Source organism: Symsagittifera roscoffensis, chromosome 5 (assembly GCF_963678635.1).
Source record: "Symsagittifera roscoffensis chromosome 5, txSymRosc1.1, whole genome shotgun sequence".
In the NCBI taxonomy this organism is placed as follows: domain Eukaryota; kingdom Metazoa; phylum Xenacoelomorpha; order Acoela; family Convolutidae; genus Symsagittifera; species Symsagittifera roscoffensis.
The window spans coordinates 5085818-5107482 of record NC_087066.1 but is presented as its reverse complement, the minus strand read 5'-3'; the positions used below and the strand labels follow the sequence as shown (position 1 = coordinate 5107482).

The 21665-nt window shown below is 34.1% G+C and overlaps 2 protein-coding genes across 2 annotated transcripts; one reads left to right on the top strand and one right to left on the bottom strand.

Moving 5' to 3' along the window:
• Positions 1 to 2937: 2937 nt before the first annotated feature.
• LOC134846364 (uncharacterized) lies at positions 2938 to 4156 on the bottom strand. Its single transcript, XM_063863683.1, has 2 exons — positions 3790 to 4156; positions 2938 to 3468 (listed from the first exon to the last, which is right to left on the bottom strand). The coding sequence occupies exons 1-2, from the start codon at positions 4043 to 4045 to the stop codon at positions 3050 to 3052; spliced, it is 675 nt and encodes a 224-aa protein (XP_063719753.1). The 5' UTR covers positions 4046 to 4156; the 3' UTR covers positions 2938 to 3049.
• An 8563-nt stretch (positions 4157 to 12719) lies between these two features.
• On the top strand, positions 12720 to 20066 carry LOC134846148 (uncharacterized). Its single transcript, XM_063863376.1, has 3 exons — positions 12720 to 13049; positions 18794 to 19145; positions 19679 to 20066. The coding sequence occupies exons 1-3, from the start codon at positions 12800 to 12802 to the stop codon at positions 19896 to 19898; spliced, it is 822 nt and encodes a 273-aa protein (XP_063719446.1). The 5' UTR covers positions 12720 to 12799; the 3' UTR covers positions 19899 to 20066.
• Positions 20067 to 21665: the final 1599 nt, after the last annotated feature.

Genomic DNA, 21665 nt, shown 5'->3' with positions numbered 1-21665 from the left:
GGAGTAAATTTCATTTGCTCCGTTTCACTCCACAGTACTCACATCCACCACAAGAGAAATAATGCGCGTGAATCAGTGTTACCGTTACGAATTGTCGCCTGAAACAGGTTGTCATCTGGTACGTTTTTTCGCATCACGAGAATAAATATATTGATATGCGCGGACAGTTTTTTAAAGTGAATGTATCTGTCCCCCATCAGCCAATAAAAAAAAATGTTAAGTTTTCAGTCGTATGAGAAATTGCTATGATTAACTGGCTTGCCTATTTTCATCTGGTAACAGTTTTCAGCGCGGCATAAGTAAATTGCATTAGGCTTCAGCGCCATATAGATAAATTCAGTCCTCTTTTTTTCACATTTTTTGATTGTGAAGTTCTTAGTGAGACACAGTTGAAACATATAAAGATACTTAAATATATACATCCTTAACTTCAAGACATGCCAAATTTGCGTCGATACGATCAAATCCTACCAATTTTTATTCGAGAAAGTCGAAATAAAAAATCGAACACCCCAACCCGAACTGTATTAAAAACTACGATCCTCAAGTTTGTACTTATTTATTTTGGCTGCTTGTGAAACAATCAGCACCAGAGCATTCTGAATTTAACGTACAGCTTAATTGCCTTTTCCAAAAGACCAACTCGTAACAAACCAGTATTTTCTAGATCTATTGAGACTAAGAGATATAAGAGTAAGATTAAGATCGGTAATAGACTAAGATGTTGCACGAATCTATCCGGCCGAAAATAAGATAGCGTGACGAGCAGACGGTTGTCCTATATCTGAAATTACTCTATGAGTTAGACCATCAGTCCCAACTCAGTATCCTGATAGACCTGACATAACTTATTTTCATGTTAATTTGAGCAAAAACAAACCGATAATTTGGCTTAAAAGTTGGCTTAAAAAAACTACTTGGAATTGGACATGAAAAACGTCATTATTCGACGTGAAAAAGAGTCTGATGACTACCTGAAAAAAACTTTTAACTGGTAAACTTACTTAACCAAGAGAATATCTAACATAAATCAGTTCAAAAATATGACTTTGGGATCGAGAGTAGTATCAAATTCAGAAGTTTGATTTTAACTTTTTTTTGTTTGGTTTTGTTTTATTCGTTAGAGTTTTTGGCATATATTTAAACAGAAAAAGTTTAAATCAACTTTTTCATCTGTTCTTGTGATCAGAAAGTAAGGTTCTCGATACCCTGCGTTTGAAATCCTTGTGGTTTTTGTCCCTTGATACTTTTTGTTCATTGCTCAATTCCTGGGCTACCTGCCGAGGGAAACCAGGTCAAAGTCACAAGGTGTTATTTGGAATGTTTTGGGTCTGTTTAAGAGCTCAAGACTGCATTACGAGGTCAAACTGTGTATTTTGCGAATGGCAAGCGGAATCAGCAACAAGGACGCTCTTTTCGTGCTTTCTTTGTCATTTCGTTTTCTTCGTTCTGACAAATTTTTAACGTGTTCAAAAACTTGACTCAAGATTCCAAAGACCTACACAGAGTGGCCTCGTAATGTGGTTTTCAAAGAATTTTGCTAAAAACCAGGCGTAGACTGCCAATTTTTTGTCGAACATTTAAATTGGCAAATTCCAGGACAACTGCTTGAAGTAGCAAAAATGTTCTCGGGCTCTGTTCAACAGGGCGCAAGAGAAAAGTTCAGAGGTATTTAGGTACAAAGACAAAAACCTTTCAACTAACTAGCAAAGAACTAGTAAGAGAAAATCTGAATATACAACAACATAAACCAAAAACCTGAAAGCAAAACAAAACATTAAAAACATCTGCAATCATTAAAAACTCTGAACGGCTGATTAGCAAAGTGGGTGATCGTGGTTGATATCCGGAGAGTCATGATTCATAAACGCGTCATGAAAAAACTTAATCAACCAAAAGTGACTCACCTGACGCTCGAAAGTTCTCGAGCTGTTTCAAACTGTAGAGGGTTCGAACCGCATACTCAATTCCTGAAAACTGTATTTGAACAAAGTCATGGTTGATATCAAAAAATTGCTAGCTGAGACACTTAGCAGAAAGAAGAGAAGATAATTGTTGAAAACAGATATTCAACTTCTCTCCTTTGTTAATAACCCTAGTTGACAAGGATGTGCTTTTTTTAAGATCCGGTTCGCATCTTGCATCATAAATTTAGAACTTGTATATATCTTCTAAGATTTTTTGTGACTTTTTCCTCTAGAATTTTGCCAAAAAATGTAGCTACATTTCGAATTGGTTATATTGTACAATCTTGTAAATCAGATCTTGCAAAATAGCTTGCTGGCCAATTGAGTTAGTGCATTATAACAGTGACATACATTGAATGAAAAAAATAGTTCCAGAGTTTTTAATTCGCGCAATATTGCCACATCATTATGCAAAATGATAAATGTGCCTATCATTAAAAAAATTCATTTTTTGTTTAAGTTCAGACTGAAAACGATTAAGATCAGTTTTCATTCAAACTATTTAAAAATTGAAAAAAAAGAAACAGAAAGAAGAGATTTTTGATAACTCGATCAATTAACTTATATATCGTTTTGAATTTTTAGTTGAAAATTCTCCAAAACGTTTTGTAGCGGCAACTTTAGAAATGTTTTAAATAGAGAAACTGAACCTCAGGAATTTTATCTCTATCAAGCTCTGATAGTGCTGTCCAAGAAACTTTTACTTGAATCTTATTAAATTTTACAAACAGAAGATCTTAGATGAATCGTAAAATTTTTTCTATGTTGTATGATTCCTGTAAGATCTTCTGAGAAACTTGCAAGATTTGAGTATCTTGAATGATTTATCAGGCCAGCATATTTAAGCACCATCAAGAATCTTGTAAAGACCATGCTCGAGTATTGCATTATTTAATATGTTTGAGTGACATATCTTGTAAAATTTTACTTTGGGAGAAACTCAATAGTTTGCGAATTAGGGTACAAAAACTTCACAAGAGGAGACATTTATTTTGCATGAAACATTTATCAAAAAAATACTTCTGTAGTTGCCTTGAAAAGTTCTACAGCTCTTTTGTATTCATCCTTTTGGTTCAGTTTTTTCATTCTGTGGAACTGCTGTGTGGCCTTAATAGCCATGCATCCATGTCAGACTCAAAATCATGACAGTTCCACTGATCAACGCTTTCCAAGTTTGTTTTAATCCCTTTTTCCTGGAACACTTTCTCCGCCTCTTTAAGTTCACGCTTTTTGGGATGAGGGTCACGTGAATAGATAGAGGCGGACTCCTCGAACACGCCCCTGACGTTTTCTATGCATGAGTAAGTCAGGAGGAACTGGCCTCCAAAATGGACTATGAAGAAGTCGGGTTCTTTTTTGGGGGGCTGAAGTTTGTCCTCTGAGTACACGAATGCCCCCTCTGATGTAGACTGGAGGGAGAATGGCTGATGGACATAGTGGGTGGTCGTCTTTGGTTCGCTCAGAGTCATGAACACTGTTTGGTTAATTTCCAAGTGCCAACCTAAATTGCAGACGCTATTAAGCAAAAAAAAATCAAACTAAATAAGCTAGAAAAGCGTTTTCACCCTTTACACGAAAAAATTAGAACCGATTCTGAAAGATATATTGCTGTACACAAAAAGCTGCATACCTTTTTCTCAAAAATTAGATAGTACAAAAATTTTAAAAAAATTGACAAATGGGATATGATAAGCCCTGACACCAGTAAGCTCTCAAAGCCGCTTGTTCACTTAAATTGATGAGGTCAACTCAATCTAATTTAATCCTGAAAAAACGCACGATCACCTCAAACTAAGAAAAGAAACAAATTTAGTTCACTTACCATATCCATGTTTCAAGAAACTAATGTCCATAAGAGGACATCTGAAAGGACCAATCTCAGTTAGCTCAGGTGACCCTGCTGACCTTTGCACTTCGTACCATTTCCCTCCCATGGCCATGTGAATATGATCTGCATCAGGTTTTTGACATGAAGTTGGTGGCTTGTATGTGTGTCTTGACCAAAAAGCCACACAGTTCGGAAGGAAAATAATGATGACAAAAATTGAGCAGAATGACAGTTTAAAAGTCATTATCATTCGTTTGTGAATATGAAAAACTGCAAATTTTTCACTGGTTTGTCAAACTAATTTTCTGATTCTTTGAGAAGTATTTGGCTGACATTTTGACACTAATTTGCAAACTAAGAACTGTCAACAAACCTGAATAAATGACATTTCATACCGCGGGGCCTTTTGATGGAACTTATTCAGAACTGTTTATTTAAACAAATGTGCTTCGCCGGTTCATGTTGCATTAAACTCTAGAAATGCATCACCTTTGCTGCAGTATTGTGATTTATGTACGAGAAACAGCAATATATAATTTTATATTAATACGCATCATTACCATATACATCTACATTCAACCCAAACCCCTAAGCCCCCCTCCCTACAGGTTCTGACTAACAAAAAAAGTGGCTGAAAGGAACAGAATTGAGTAACATAAAATGGGTAACAAACTTGTGCAGAATAACATTGAAAATAAACAAAAGGTGGCCAATTTTAATTAAAAGCGTGCAATTGATGTTGAGTGCACTGAAATTTGCATATTTAATTAGTAGAAAAAAAATCGATTATAATTAGGCTCATTGTCATTATCCTAAAAGTGAAAAATTTTGGATTACAATTGATTCGCAATGAATTTTAATGCTTTTTTAATTATTAGGAATATAAATAAATAAAAGCGATCCCGCACTGACAGAAATGGTTTCCAGTCGATTTTATATCGATTCAAATCGATTAACAGTGTACATTTTACGAACTCAAATGGATTTTAAATCGATTTAAGTTGATCTTTTTGAAAATTTTAAATCAATTCAAGTGTCGAAAAAATCGATTTGACTCAATTTCGATGGGTTTTCCGTCTCACTAAAATCCATCCGAATCTCACTTAAATCCATCAGAATCTCACTTAAACCCATTTTAAATCGATCTTTTTGAAGATTTTAAATCGATTTAAGTGTCTAAAAAATCTATTTAAATCGATTTCGATGGATTTTACGACACATTAAAATCAATTTTTTCTGCTAACAAGGCGAAAAAAAAACATGCAATATAGAAAACTAACTGAAATACTTTTTTCTTGATTTTTTAAATAAAAACACACGTGCCAGATGTTTCAGAATCAGATTTTGTGCATTACCATATGTAAGAAATCAAAAAAAAAGTCAAAATAAAATTGAAAATCCGATCTTCGGCTAAAACCTGTGCTACGAATGAATAAATTGGTATAAATAAATCAGATTTTGAGCTCAAAAATAAGCAATAAAATTATTTAAAAACTATCAATGTGAATCAGGTATTGGGCAAAAACCAATGTATTAAATAGAGAAAAAGTTCGCTAAAAATCAACGTTTGCTTTCGAAGCTATACAACGAAAATCTAGAAAATCATCCTTGTAAATCAGATTTTGTGCATCAACATATAAAACAAATCAAGAAAACTGTCAAAATAAACCAGATTTTGAGCTCCAAAATATGCAATGAAATCATAGAAAACCATCATTGCAAATCAGGTTTTGGACAAAAACATATTTGACGACTAAAAGAAAAGTGTCAATATAAATCAGATTTTGAGTTCATAAAATGTTCCATTCTTAAGATTGTTTTGCTTCTCTTTCTTTTGAATGTGACGTTAATTTGTCGCATTGACATTCACTTGTTGACTAGGACAGCACAGCGGCAGAGAACCAGCCAAGCACAAGCGACGAAGCCGACTGCGCCAGAGACCTAAAGAGCATTGAAAAATTGATTACAAATCTTATTAAACCACACAACAAAACACAAGGCAAAATGTGCGCGAGCAAATGCATAGTTTGCCTACTCCCTCAGCTAAACTGAAAGCCTCAAGAGCGCCGCGAACGAGCAACCCTAACCCTAGACATCGGAATAAGCAAAAAACCACAAGGGCTGAGCAGGCAACGCAAAAAAAGGGGAGGGGAGAACACACATACCTGAGGTTGAAGAGACGGACTGCTTCACCAGAAAGACAACTGCTGCACCAGGCAACACAGGCAGAGAACCAGCCAAGCACAAGCGACGAAGCCAACTGCGCGTGAGTTCTAAACAGCATAGTAAAATTTGATATATATCAAAATACATCACACAACACAACGCAAGGCAAACAGTCTAATTTAATTCACGTCTCCTAAATTGTTCAGACTGTGGATCAATTGCTAGTTTACATCTGCAAACTTAAACCACAACTGGCAAAATTAGCTATAAAAACACCCTGTTTAAATCACGCCAACCCAATTCGCCCGATCATATATCAAGTCTGAATCACTATAAAACCAGAAAAAGTCATTAAGTCAGCAAGTTATTTAAGTTTTTTTTATTTTAAGTCAAAACTGATGGATAGATAAGAATTGGGGGGTTGCATTGAAACTTATATTATTGGGGTAGCTAATAGTTTAATGTTTTTCCGTGTTATAACAATGCCCGCTCGCTATATTTGCTCAAAATTTGACATACAAAAAAATCAATTTGTTTGTCTAAGCTGCGGTTCTTTTTTGGGACTCTTCATTTCGGGTTAAAAATGAAATTGCGAAAAATTCAATGTAGTTTATCACTTGAATCCCCTTCAGACATTTTTTTGTGAAATTGATTTTGCGTGGATAACAACAAAAAATAGACAAAAAAAACAAAATACAATCGAATAAAAAGTTCCTCTCCATTTTGAAGAGACGCAGAGCTTTTTTCATGTTTAGATTATAAAAATTCTAGTAAGAAGCCAAGTCGACTTTAAAGCTCAATTGTTGAAGATCACATCGCCTGATAGAAGTGGCTATCGGTCTATCATTCACTCATACATTCACACTTTTTCTCCTCACCCGGGTTAACTTAACTACCAGGGTGCAGATGCCCACTCTATGATTCTGATTTCCATTTTGGGGTGTTGCGGGATAAAAATTCGGGGGAAGGGGGATTGTGTGATAAGAATTAATGGGGTGCATGGGGGACGGTTGATCTTGTTTTGCAAGCATTTTAGTCAATTTTGGTATATGTAATGACACGTAACAATCTGCATACTTTTTTCATTTTAAAGTCGATCGAAATCCATTTTTGTCAGTGCGGATAAGACGTGGTCCGTCAGTTCCAGGAGAAGAACCGGTTTCGAGTTCATTCCCGAGATGACAGAGATCATCGCCACATGCGTGAGGGACCTGGTGAAGAATGCGGTCGCCTCCCAGGTCCAGCTGGGGTTCCAGAAGAGTGGATCCAAACAAAGGGAGGCAATCCGAAAGACCTTCAAGTACGCATTCTTCCAGAGTGTCCAGGTTCCTCATTTTTACCAGTTAAACTTATTTGACCAAAATCTATCCAAGTAGTTGGTTTGTGCCTAATTGCTCAACAGATTATGAGTATTTCTCTCTTGTAGTGAAAGGTGATTTATCTCACAGCCAATCCATGAAGAAAAAGCCAGGCCTTAATCTCGTATCTATGTAAAATAATAACTTGCTGCTTTTTCGCGTCGTCTTCATTTAGAAGGGTTTCGAAGACCGATGCCCACTCTATGATTCTGATTTCCATTTTGGGGGGTTGCGGGATAAGATTTCGGGACGGGCGCATGGGGGACGGTTGATCTTGTTTTACAGAAGAAGAAGAAGTGTAAAGTCAAGTCTTCTTAAAAGACAATAATAGAAGTATGAAAACATGAAAAGTATCAATAGTTAAAGTTTCAAAGTATCAAACATCAATTGTAGTCTAGGTGTAGTCGTTTTAGGTAATATCAAGTCAGCTTTTAACTTTTATGAATTAAAAGTGACCCTTTATTACGGTGTAACTCATGTTTATTGGGAAAAATCTCTGAGAGGTCTCGGAATATAAGCGCTATTAGTACGGTTCTATAACTTTGCTTACAAATCACTGGTATTGCTACGAATCATTTGACCGGAATGAAATTTCGGATTCTAATTGATTTTCCAATGATTCTTCCAAATAATGCCGCGACCGCCCAGAGGCGTCGGATTAGTCCTAAATTCATCCGGATAGAGTGAATCTGGTGGAAATGCAGTAAATCAACCCAGAGGGAACTGGATAGTCACAAATTGATTCGGATGGAGTGGATATGGCAGAGCTGCGACTGAAAGTCTGGAATTGTTTGTTAGGACCCGTGGGCGTCAGAAATCATCCAGAAAACTGCTTTTAGTCTCTGTAAGGGTGTCCGACTTAGATTCTTGCAGACTCTGCGATAGTCAGCTGACGTACATCTTCTTTTACAGGCATTTTAATCATTTTTGGTATATGGAACATGTGACAAAAAAATTTCTTTTTTTTTCTGTCATTCGAAAATTTGTGAAAAATTAGTGAAAAAAAAGAAGTGAAAAAAAAAATCTATTTAAATCGATTTAAAATCAATTTTGATCAATTTCTCATTAGGTCAGATTTAAGATCCACTCGAATCGATTTGAAATCGACTGCAATCGATTTTTTTTAGCGTTGAAATTAAATAGATTTAAATCGATTCCAAATCGATCCAAATCGATCTGAATTTTTTCGTTTTGATTAACCTACTTTTTTACAACTTAAATAGATTTCAATCTAATCTGCATACTTTTTTCATTCTAAAATCGATCGAAATCCACGTTTGTTTGTCAGTGCGGGATTCTAATTGATTGTTTGGATCTTGTTAACAATTTCCCCCCTATTGCAATAGGGGGGGGGGGGGGGGGAGTTAACAAGGTTTGCATGAAATTTTTTGAATTAGCGTCAACCAATATGAATGCGACAGAAAACATTTCCGAGAAATACAAAACCAGTCGAGCTGAGCATAAATGATTTTTAAAACCGAAATACTGCCTTGTTGGGACGACGATCAATTATGTCTACAAAAAAAGAAACAACTTGGCCTTATTGCGAGAAATCTTAAATGCGAAACCTGCCAAAAACTCTTGCTTTGGACAAAACATAGAAAAACCAAAGATTCTTGCGGAGGGAGGTGCCATAGGGGAGATATAGTTAACATGATCCGATTGTTTTACTTTATTCTAGACACAAACAAAAAAACTTTCATTAATCATTTTTTCATGTTACACAAGTCAGGAAGTTAATTGGTCGTATTAAATCCTTATGCTGTAATTTTTCGTTTTCCAAAACCGATTCTAGACAAGTTGAAGGTCAGCCGTAATATTCAGCGTTTTGCACTGAAATAAAAGTAGTCTTATTTTTGTTTTATGTCATGTGGTTGCTCGCAGGTTGCAATTCCGAACGAAATTGTGAAAGACGCTACAACTTAAACCAATCATAGCAGCAGTATTGTTTTCGAATAAGTTGCTTGAATCTCTTTCTAACATTAATATAACAAGACTGCTCGTATCAGAGCCAAGCCCTGAAGGTTCCGACTGCGTATTAAGGTCTATGAAGCAATAATCCCGGGTTGACCAAAAATGCTTGTACTACAATTTTCATATATGAAAAAAAGCTTATCATACAATTTTTTACAATTCCATAGATACAGAAAATGTTTAACAAACTCTAAGATAAGCATATTTTCATAAATGAAAAGTGTAGGATAAGCTTTTTTTTCATAAACCAAAAAAAAAAGATTTTTTAAAAATTTAATTTCTCAAAACTTTTGGGATGTGTTCGTGACCGAACACAAATGACTAAACCTATGGTGTACTCAACACTTGACTTCCCAAAAGGTTGATTATCTGTCATTGAGAACGCATTGGAAACGATCTGCGTTGAAAAAGTGATGTCTTCACAAATGATATAGTGAAAGCATCAAACTTTTAAGTTTTGGCAAAAAATTTCATTGATGAGTATTTTTCAATACAGAATTTTCAGTTTATCGAACATTAATCAAGGCATAAATAAACATGTCATCCAAAAAAAACAGGAGTTTTTAGCCTGTTTAAAAAAATTTATCCAGAGAAACGGAAAAAAATCCAATTTTTGTGCATCGTCGACTACGTTATGCAAACAAAAAATTAAAATTTGCATGCAAAATTTTTTTTGAAAAATGTTTGTTTGAGTACAAAATTCGATTTGAGGATAAAAAAAATCGACAAAGTTTTTGAGCAATTTCAATTTTCATTTGGAAGTTTTTTTTAATGACTAGCATTTTCCCTTTCAATTGATGTACGGAATTGTATGAAAAGCGTTTTCGGTGTATGAAATTGTAAGATAAGCAATTTCGGTTTATGTAGGTCAACCCGGGATAACAAGGGAAAATTAAAAGTAAAGAAAAGAAATGAAAAATGGAAAGAATTTTGTAAAACAATTTGAGATTTTTTGTGAAATTCATCACCTCACACGCCATATAAAGTACAAAAGGATAAATTCCGCTTCTAGTATTAAATCAACTATGACAAAAAAGCTTCCCTCAACCAATTTGGAACGTTTTCTAAGACGGATTGAATATCCGCTTACGCGTAATAGCGCGAAATATATTGCTCGTTAATTGTCCCAAATTGACCAAAATGCCATTTTTTAAACCCCCATGACTTTACGAAAAAAGATCACAGGTGAAATATCTTTTCAAATTTAAGCTCAGGATAACAATGGCTTTCGAATGATATGAAAAAAATTCCGTCAAAAATGGCTAGATAAAAAGTCGAAATTTGTCTAAAGAAAAAAACCCACCCCGAGCACAAATATTCCCTCGTACCCAACGGAAGCTGTTTTTCTAGATAGAAATTCCATGTAGATTATATAGTCTAGTTTGCTCGTATTTTCCGTGCAGAAGTGATCTTTCTCTTTTCTAGTTTAGAAACAAACAGTTTCTGGAAAAAAATAACCAGAAATCAGTTCACTGCTCAACCGCAACGAGATAAACATGATTCGAGTATACACAATAGCAGTAGTGAATACAATGCAAAAATACACTCGTTATAACATTATTATTCTCCTAAAACTACGCAAAATATAAAGGGTTGTAGCCTAGTGGATAGAGCAAATGTCTAAGAATCAGAAGGTCTGGTTCGAGTCCCAACGGGAGAGTTTTTCTCGATAAAAATAGCCTAGATTCAGCTAATTTCTGATCAAAATTAGGTTTAGAATTAAAGTATTTAAAGAAAATCCATGCTCTATTTAAACATTTCAAAAAGAATTTCTGACCAGAATTAAGATAAGATACAAAGTATTTCAGGTCGGAAATAAAGAATTTTCTCGGTACGGGCCGTTACTTTCGTATCGAAAGTCGGAGCAAAAACACAACAAGACTTCTAAAACCTATCTTACATTCGGCGAATTTTTTTTTTAAGGATTTGAAAAGTTATCGAAAAAGAGATAATTAGCTTATTTACAGAGATAATTAGATAATACAGAGATAACTGTAAGAGTGCCACAGAGCATGCACGCGAACCTGGTGTTTTGATTGCTTGCATGCAAGCTCCATTATACCAACATTGAGAATGAGGTATAAGATTCCTAAAAAATTTGATAAAATTGTGATAAATGATGAGAAACAAACTAATTTGGGTTGCGAGGTTATTTAGAAAAAGTGCTTTTATGCAAAGCTTTTGTATACATCAACTCATGGATTTGTATGAAAAGAAATTTCCCATTTATGAGAATTGTACGATAAACATTTTTGGTCACCCGGAGCTTTACTGTGTTGCAGGCAAATTCATAACTATTTAGCCAAAAATTCATAACTATTTAGCCTTTTTGGAATTGTTTTTGACCAATTTAGTCCTTAAAACGTAGAGTGCATTTTACCAAACTTTAAGCTGCTGATCAAATTGGGCGTTGTAAACAATCAAAAAGCGTCAAGTTGGAGACCCTCTGGGCGACGAATTTGGCATGTTCCCGAGGTGGGGAAAAGTGACACGGGGGGCATCCCTTCAAAAAATCCATAATGGTAACCGACGCATGTTGACACTAGAGACCATAGTCGGGTTATGTTTAAAACTAGCTGTCTACTCACAGCCCTGTCTCCAATTGGAAAATGAAACTTAAACCGAAACGATCAACATTGACATGGCTTGATGCAATCAGAACCGTTTTCGATCGAGGAGGATGCTGTTATTGCTCTGTGCGCTACACTCGAATAGTATTTCTAGCACAGTCGAATATTTCGTAGTTTATATTCAAACACAGACCCAAAATTATTACTTAAAATTTTTCTTTTTTCATGAGATATTATTTTTACCTGATGGTCATATACAGGGGCGGATGGGGGGGGGGGGGGGGGGGGCTATCGTTCCCTCTCAGGGATTCGACCCCCTGCCGACCCAAAGGGTCCACCCTTTGGTACTTTTTAAGAAATCCATTTTTGACCGACCGACCCGAAAATTTTCTAAGGGTGGCTTTGGCGCCAATATATACTAATTTTGAGGGAAGAGCGCGCGCCGAAAAAACGCAATTTTTTGGTCAAAATTTTCCAAAAAGTGTCTAAAAACACCTTTTTTGGACTGTTTTTCAAAATCTTGCCTGCGACGCAGAAAGTTTGGCTAAAACAGGGACTAAACCGTGCTTAGGGAGAGCTCAAAAATCAATTCGGTCGACATTAAAAAAAAGTCGACAAAATTTTCGAAATTTTTTTGAAAATCCGCCCCCCCTCGAGAAAATCCTAGATCCGCGATCTGCCACTGGTCATATACTCAAAAATATTTCATTCGACCAAAAGCGAGTCGTAAATTTTGAATATTAGTAGGAATTAAACTAGATTAAAGTTAGACTTTTTGATAAAATACTAATTTATCAAAGTCGAATCAAACAAATAACGGCATATTTGTTCCAGTTTTCAGAAAAGGTCATCCAAATGTAATTCAAATAAGAGTCCACAATTGTCATTTACCTAAAAACATTGACTCATTTTACCACCTTATAAACTGACCATATCATGAAAAGCATGGTATTTTTTATCGTTCCATTCTGTGTTTTTCTGCTGATTTTATCAACTGGTTGTGATGCTGCATGGGAAACAAGACGTGCAAAACCGTCTCAGACTTGCCAGAAAGTAGATGCCGCTCACCTTCACTTGACCTTGGAAGGGATATGGTATGAGGTCAAGAGGTCAGGGTCAATTGAGTTCGATGTTGTGCCTCTCAGGTGTCCAGTGATGAGCATTGGTTTCTGGAAATACGGATACGGTAATTGAAGCAGTTTTGCAATCTCATTAAAAAGTTCATCAATTTGAAATAATCTGTAGTAGATGCATAAAAAAGCTGAAAGAATCGCGAATTATTCTCCAGAAGCGGCTTTTAGTTGGTTTTAGAAGATGCTACTGTAACCGCCACTAAAAAAAGTTGCTCTTATTGGTTGTTCAAAAAGTTGTAATTTTAAGGAAAACGGTTCATTTTTGTTCTGTGACTTCATTCAAGTTACCATAAGTATTAGGACTGATTGATGAGATAAAACATTAATTAGTTTCTTGATTGAATATTAAAGAGACATGAAATGTCTATGACTGCGATTTGAATTGACTTCGATTTACTATAAAAACAGCGCTGCAACCACAGATGTGCAGATCTTATGGTTTCATAATCAAACCTTCATCACGGGGCCTTGTCACTAAAAATTGATAACCTGTCTCAGTTGATGTGTGGTAGGATGATGAAACAGCAGAAGAAGACAATTTGGTTTTAAAAAGATATAAAACACTAATGCAAGTGTAATGATAGAACTGGTACGATAAAGCATTGGTCAATGCTAAAAGTTGTGCCTTTTTTATTGATTTTATTGATTTTATTAATGCAGAAAAGTTAACCTCGAACCAAATTTAACGCATTTGTAGCCAGAAATTTCTGGACGACTAGGAAAAACTGATGCACTTGATTGATCACACTGTTTAAAACGATCGATTGGAACGTTTAATTTAATGAAGTTGCAACTTTTGTAAGGGACAATTTCAACTTCAATATACAACAAAAATCTCGTTTGAATAATCTGGACTTGAAAGTGATCAGGGTTAATGGTTATGAGCTCTCAATGTTTTTCTATTTTTGAAGCTAAAAACAGGCTGATTAAGAGAGTCAAGCTGCACTTTAAACCGCGATGTGATGGTTTTGTTATTACAAAAAAGCGGCAATATTCAAGCAGTCTTTTTAAATTAAACAAGAAAAATTTCAGATGGTAAACTTGGACGCATAGATATTAATTACTATGAAATATACAATTGTCTGTCGGGAAAACAGACAAAAAACTTTGCTTTTTGAGAAAACCTATTTCAAAAACGAAATCGAAAGTTCTTTAGTTCAAGAAAATTTTATAGTGATATAGCCAAGAACAATCATCGTCATACGTTTCGGAAAAATGATCAAAACTACGCGGATAAAAATTAGGTTAAAAAGTCACAATAGTATGACGAAAAACAAAAAAGAAATTTGATTACAAGATTTTCAATAACCCATCGTAAACAGGAAACATGTATTTAAAAGTATAACCGAAATAACAGTTTTAAACACATCGACACTTGCAATTTCCTCTATAATTAACAAAAGAAAAGCATTTGAAAGCTTAATGAAACAGTCAAAGCCATCACGAAATTTTAAAACTGAATCAACTCCCCGCTGCAGATGCCGGTGAAAATTTTGTTAATGACTTCCCGCACTGAAGTTTCATGGATAATAATCGATTATATTGGATTTTTATTGTCAGTCCCTACAAAATAACAAAATTAATCGATAATAATCGATTGAAAATGGATTATAATGATAATATTTTTTAAAGCAATAAAATTCCAATATAATCGATTATAATCGATTATAATCAATTATTTTCAAAAAAAAGTTTCATAGAAAAAAAATCCATTTTAATCAATTATAATGGATTATAATCTATTTATTCAAATATTTTTGTGTGTTGTTTTCATTTTTTCATAATTTTGTTAAACTTAAGTTAGTTATTTTGTTTTAATTTCTTTTCGCTTAATTTCTTTTTTTCCTATTTTCAATCGAGTTATTGAAAAATTATAAAAAGTTACCTATAGATCGCACACCAACCCCCCACCCCACCTCGTACTAGAGTTGATGCCCCCCAACACCTCTTACTAGAGTTGATGTCCCCTAACTAGAGAGAGAGGGGGCACGTCGTGGTTGGGGGTTTCGTGGGGGGATGGGAAGAGCTGTTGACGTGAAGAGCTGGTCAAAAATGCTGTTTTTGGGCACTTTTCGGAAAATTACTACATATTGGTCGTCCCTGGATGAACGTGTTTGTTCGAGTTTTGCAGAAAGTTGCAGAAATTAGAGTCATTATTTACAAAATTTATTCAATTTTTATAGATTTTATGTACAAAAAATAATCCATTATATTGAAAACAAAAATGGATTATAATCGATTATAATGGATTATAATGGATTTAAATTTTTCCAAAATGATCGATTATAATCGATTAAAAATCCATTATGTGGTCTAAATTTGACATGATAATCGATTATATTGACAACATTTTAGTCAACGAAAATCCATTATAATCGATTATTATCCATGAAACTTCGGTGCGGGTTTTATCTCGAGAGTGCAAGTCAACCATTGCAATGTTCTTCTTTTTTCTATATAAACAAAAATTTTCAGCAATTGATTACAAAATAACCTAGTGGCATTGATTAACTATGTGTTTTTTTATATCGAAGTAATTTTTTTTGCTCTCTATCGTATTTAAACAAATTTATCAATCATTAAGCAAAAAATTTGAAAGTATATAAAAGTTTCACACTAGTTAGCATGTTTGTTTTACCAATGCTCAAAAGTTGTAGTAATTATATTGAAAATCTTTTACACAGGAGGAAGACAGCCTTCAAAAAAAATGAGTGACTCTATGAACTTCACTTATGGATCAGTCAGATGCACGGCACAAAAAATGCCTTATTTGAAAAGCTTAAAAAACTCGGTTTTGATGAAAAACTTGAAATGTAGTTTTTTCTTAACTTAATTTGATCCAGGCTTTTGACATCCATATTCACAATTTCTTGGTAACTAAGTTGGAACACGAAGATAAAATTCGAGGAATAAAATTGAATTTTTTCAAAGTTGATTTTCTGCAAGATATCATTGTGTGTATAACAATGTTGTTCAACCTGATTTGTGGTCCATCGACTTTGCTTAATTGCTCTACAGGTTTCGTTTCTTAATTTTTTACAATTTCTAATCGATTATTTTCAAAAAAAAGTTTCATAGAAAAATAATCCATTTTAATCAATTATAATGGATTATAATCTATTTATTCAAATATTTTTGTGTGTTGTTTTCATTTTTTCATAATTTTGTTAAACTTAAGTTAGTTATTTTGTTTTAATTTCTTTTCGCTTAATTTGTTTTTTTCCTATTTTCAATCGAGTTATTGAAAAATTATAAAAAGTTACCTATAGATCGCACACCAACCCCCCCCCCCACCTCGTACTAGAGTTGATGCCCCCAACACCTCTTACTAGAGTTGATGTCCCTTACTAGAGTTAGATGTCCCCTAACTAGAGAGAGAGGGGGCACGTCGTGGTTGGGGGTTTCGTGGGGGGATGGGAAGAGCTGTTGACGTGAAGAGCTGGTCAAAAATGCTGTTTTTGGGCACTTTTTGGAAAATTACTACATATTGGTCGTCCCTGGATGAACGTGTTTGTTCGAGTTTTGCAGAAAGTTGCAGAAATTAGAGTCATTATTTACAAAAATTATTCAATTTTCATGGATTTTATGTACAAAAAAAAATCCATTATATTGAAAACAAAAATGGATTATAATCGATTATAATGGATTATAATAGATTTAAATTTTTCCAAAATAATCGATTATAATCGATTAAAAATCCATTATGTGGTCTAAATTTGACATGATAATCGATTATATTGACAACATTTGAAAATCCATTATAATCGATTATTATCCATGAAACTTCGGTGCGGGTTTTATCTCGAGGGTGCAAGTCAACCATTGCAATGTTCTTCTTTTTTCTATATAAACAAAAATTTTCAGCAATTGATTACAAAATAACCTAGTGGCATTGATTAACTATGTGTTTTTTTATATCGAAGTAATTTTTTTTGCTCTCTATCGTTTTTAAACAAATTTATCAATCATTAATCAAAAAATTTGAAAGTATATAAAAGTTTCACACTAGTTAGCATGTTTATTTTACCAATGCTCAAAAGCTGTAGTAATTATATTGAAAATCTTTTACACAGGAGGAAGACAGCCTTCAAAAAAATTGAGTGACTCTATGAACTTCACTTATGGATCAGTCAGATGCACGGCACAAAAAATGCCTTATTTGAAAAGCTTAAAAAACTCGGTTGCGATGAAAAACTTGAAATGTAGTTTTTTCTTAACTTAATTTGATACAGGCTTTTGACATCCATATTCACAATTTCTTAGTAACTAAGTTGGAACACGAAGATAAAATTCGAGGAATAAAATTGAATTTTTTCAAAGTTGATTTTCTGCAAGATATCATTGTGTGTATAACAATGTTGTTCAACCTGAATTGTGGACAATCGGAGTGGCTTAGTTGTTCTACAGGTTTCCTTTCTTAATTCTTTACAATTTCTAATTTAAGTCATTGCCAATTGTTCTATGCGGTTCTTTTTGCGGATGTTGTTAAATTGACTTCCAGCATCGTTCAACTGAAAATGTTTCAGCTTGAGTGCTCCGATTTTTTTAGAACAAAATCAAACTCACCTTTAAACCTTATAAAATTACATTTAAAAAATTTGATGAATCAGGAGTGCTTCTAAGCTCAATTGTGCTAAATAACACTATTCCTTAAAGATAATAATTTATTACTTTCTAATCAAGTACGAGGAGTTTGTTGATAACTGGGGAGTTATTACGTGATTCCATTAGTTTTTTGATCCAAAATCAGAAACAGCACATTCAAACTGAACTCGAACATTGATTTATTGTTTCTTGGCTGACGTTCGCTTTAGGTAAAGAATATGTCGCTAAATTTTAGTAATGCATAGAAAATATCTTCGATAACTTTTCTGCAAAAAAGTTGAGAGCATCATCACCACAACATTTCATGACTTTAAAGTTTCAGTTCTACATGAAAATTACTTGGATGATTTCGATTTTTTGTTGTTTTGTTTCTTTTTGTTCTTTTGGATTTCATTTTGAATTGACTTTTAGACTGCATTTTATACAAAATAAAGCTTTGAGACATACAATGGCGAGATTTATGCGAAGTTCAAGTTAAAGCACCCAAGGAATGACAAGATTCATCTCATGAAGAAGAATGGAAAACATTATCCCTGGCCAAAAAATCATGATTTTTCAGAAAGTTAAGGAAAATTTAATACTTGCCATAAAAATTTATCACGAAGTATATTTCCAAAGAAGTTTTCATAACCACTTTTAGCTGATATGATATCAGACATTGATCTGGGATTGTCATTTATATGGAAAACATTACTCGTAGTTTTGAAAAAAATATATCACAGAAAAAAAAACAAACAAAAAAAAAATATTTTCGATTTCGTTTTTATACTGCTGCTGCATAGATTTTACTTAAAACTAGCACTGATGAAAACTCAGGTTTCTAGCATACCTAAATTTTAGAATAACCAAGAACTAAGGTTTTTTCAAAATACTGTTTTAGTTTTTTCAAAAGCTTACAACTAATAGTTCAACTAGGCCAACTAAATTTTCAACAGAGGTTTCGATAGTGCATCTGAATTTTATGGCTAGCATCAAGTTATGTAAAATTTTTCTTAAAATTTCTCCAAAAACAATTTTAAATTAAGGATCATACTTTCTCTGGCTAAAAGTTTTGCCCTTTGCTTATAATTTTCTCTGTCATTGTGCTTTTTATAAATGGTTGATGATATTGAATAAAACAAAATTTCGAAAAACAAAATTTTTCGTTTATATTAACCTTAGAGATTTTTTCAAGAGTCAAATTTTCATTTAGGCTGGCATCTTCAGTTGAACAAGACTGCCTTCACTACTCTGCGATATCCGAAGACGACTAACCACTTTGCCCATCAGCCATTCTCCCTCCAGTCTACATCAGAGGGGGCATTCGTGTACTCGGAGGACAAACTTCAGCCACACAAAAAAGAGCCAGACTTTTTCATAGTCCATTTTGGAGACCAGTTCCTCCTGACTTACTCATGCATAGAAAAAGCCAGGGGTGTGTTCGAGGAGTCCGCCTCCATCTACTCACGTGACCCGCATCCCAAAAAGCGTGAACTTAAAGAGGCGGAGAAAGTGTTCCAGGAAAAAGGAATTGAAGTGAAATTGGAAGACGTGGACCAACACAGGTGATTTCGCTTCTATAAAAAGTGATGAAAATAGCTTGACCATCATAAGATCTGATGTGTTTGTGTGCGTCATCCGAGATTGATGTCAAAAACTCATTAGCACTTTTTGAAATACTTCTCTTTAACAATATTCTGTGATAAGGAACCAAATTGTAATAAACAGTTGGTTCGTGTATGTGTTGAACCAAACATAGCAGATTTTTTTATACCGAAGAAGCTCTCTTCAGAAATGAATTGATCCCCGAATCGAGGTTTTTCACCTGATTTGAAGCAAGATTTGAGCGGTTTGAGCGGTGTTTTTAGACGATTGCGCTCAAAATCTTGCTTAAATATGAGCGATTTGAGCGGCTTTTGAACGGTTTATCTAAAAAAAACCGCTCACAAACCGTTCAAACCTTGCGCGGTTTTTGAGCGGTTTTATTAGATAAACTGCTCAAATCGCTCAAATCTTGCTGGAAAACCGCTCAAACTGCTCATATCTTTTGAGCGGGAACTCGACCCGGTTCTCAAGTTCTTGAAATTGCTTGTTTCAGGTGTCCAGAGTTTGGACTCGATTCAGTCGGAGAACTGTCTAGATCAATGCGGACTCTGAAGGTGTTTAATGAGCGAAGCCAGAACTTAGACTGGGAATATCTGGCATACAAATTGTGTTTTCTAAGAGCAGAGAGTTTAGAGGCGAGGGCTAGTTGCTGGCTCAATTACACATCAAATAAAAGAGACCACCAGAGACTGCTGAAGTTGGATCCATTTTGATCATGTCATGTTTGTGTGAGCGAAGAGATATTCAAAATAAACCTAAAAATGGCCTTCAGAATACTTCAGTTTCATTCATATGCTCCAGAACTTTAATTTTATTTCAAAACACGACTGTTGTGATCAAACCATTTTTGAGGGAAATAATTTTAACGTCTATGAAGAGGATATTTATTACATGAATGGGACTTATCTCATTGAAAAAATCTAATAAAACTGCATATGGTTCTGGAGACAATGACACCACAGTTGTTAAGCAAGTTGATCTTTTCTGCGCAGAAAAATACAGTCACGGGACACAAAAGTTGCATTCTTAAATTTTCCGGCGAAAAGGGAACGAAATTTTTTCACGTTTGTGCCATTTTCTCTACAATAATAAAAACTCACGGTTGAAATTTTGATATATGGTATATGATACTTTTTTTCAGCAATAGCCGGATAATAAACTATAAAAGCTTTTTCACTTAAAAGCTCAAGGACACTTCTCTGTTGCTTTCTAATTAAGTAGCAAAACGGAACCTCAAAAATAGATTTGGCGGTTTTTTTATCCTGCTATAGTTTCAAAAAGACCTTCATGCATCGTTTGTCAAAAATTCAACTGTGAATCTTTATTAGTGCAGAGAAAAGGGCACAAACGTGGAAAAAAAATGTCATTCATTTTTTTGCCTGAAAACTAAAGGTTGCAACTTCTATGTGCCTTGACTTTATTTCTACCTTAACAATTTGAACGTTGAACAAGAGAAAACACAAGCAGCCGAATTTGAATTTAAAATTAGGTTGATTGAGCCTTTGATTAATACTTTTTCTCTTTTTTTCTCTTTTTTTTAATCCTTTTTTTTCAAATATTCACAGAAAAAAGTTAATGATAATTCATCAATTAATTCCTTTTTAATTAACTAAGTAACTCATAGATGAGCCAGATAACTCTTCGGGAAGAACAACTCTTAATGAATTATTAAAAATGAATTGGAACTAACTTGTAAGCTAAGCTAAAGCTTACAAGTATCTTGTTTTGTTTTCAAAATTACTAAATTATCACAGAAGGATAAAAGAAAACGAAATTTTATCAAATACTTCTTTCAATTAGTTTTACTTTTTTTAAAACTTTTTTCGAGATCAATAAGAGGGCTGCTTAAAATCTCCTTCTAATCGCCTTCCAACGTCTTTAAGCTTTTCATTCAAGTTTTTTTCCCAGAATTTTTTTTCTTTTTTAGTACGTACTGAGCAAGAATTTTAATCTTAAGTTGTTTCTACACGGACAGACTTCAATTCACAAAAAGCAGATTGGCTTAAGTGAAATGTTGCACTGCAACCTGTTTAGTCGCTACTGAAGCTGCAACAGAATTCTTTGAAATATTTTCGAAATACTTTTGCCTTTTAACACAACCTGATCAAAAATCTTGGTGATATAACTGTGGTCAAACAACCCATGTTTCGCAAACTAGTTCAAATTGAGAAAGCGTATCATTTTTGCCTTATTTGTTTTTTGCAGTTAGTTTTAGTGCCCACTTCAGCTAAAAAAAGTTAAACTCAGGAAAAGTTTGATTAAAACATATTTCAAATCCTTACTTTTTAGCAAACATATCATGTTAAAAAATTGAGATGCAATTCACAAGGCAACATTGTGATCTTTTTATGATTGTTATTCAAGAAACTCCACAAAAAAGAAAATAGATCTGGCGTTTTGTCGTTTGTTTGAAAAAAAACAACAGGCTGATATAATAGGCGGGCTTCCAAGTTTTTTTCTTCTTCTTTTTATTCGATATG

Coding starts and splice junctions, on each gene's coding strand:
- LOC134846148 (XM_063863376.1), top strand. CDS start 12,800: ATGAAAAGCATGGTATTTTTTATCGTTCCATTCTGTGTTTTTCTGCTG. Junction 13,050..18,793: donor TTTCTGGAAATACGGATACG/GTAATTGAAGCA, acceptor ATTTTCATTTAG/GCTGGCATCTTCAGTTGAAC. Junction 19,146..19,678: donor GAAGACGTGGACCAACACAG/GTGATTTCGCTT, acceptor TGCTTGTTTCAG/GTGTCCAGAGTTTGGACTCG.
- LOC134846364 (XM_063863683.1), bottom strand. CDS start 4,045: ATGATAATGACTTTTAAACTGTCATTCTGCTCAATTTTTGTCATCATT. Junction 3,469..3,789: donor TTTCTTGAAACATGGATATG/GTAAGTGAACTA, acceptor TCTGCAATTTAG/GTTGGCACTTGGAAATTAAC.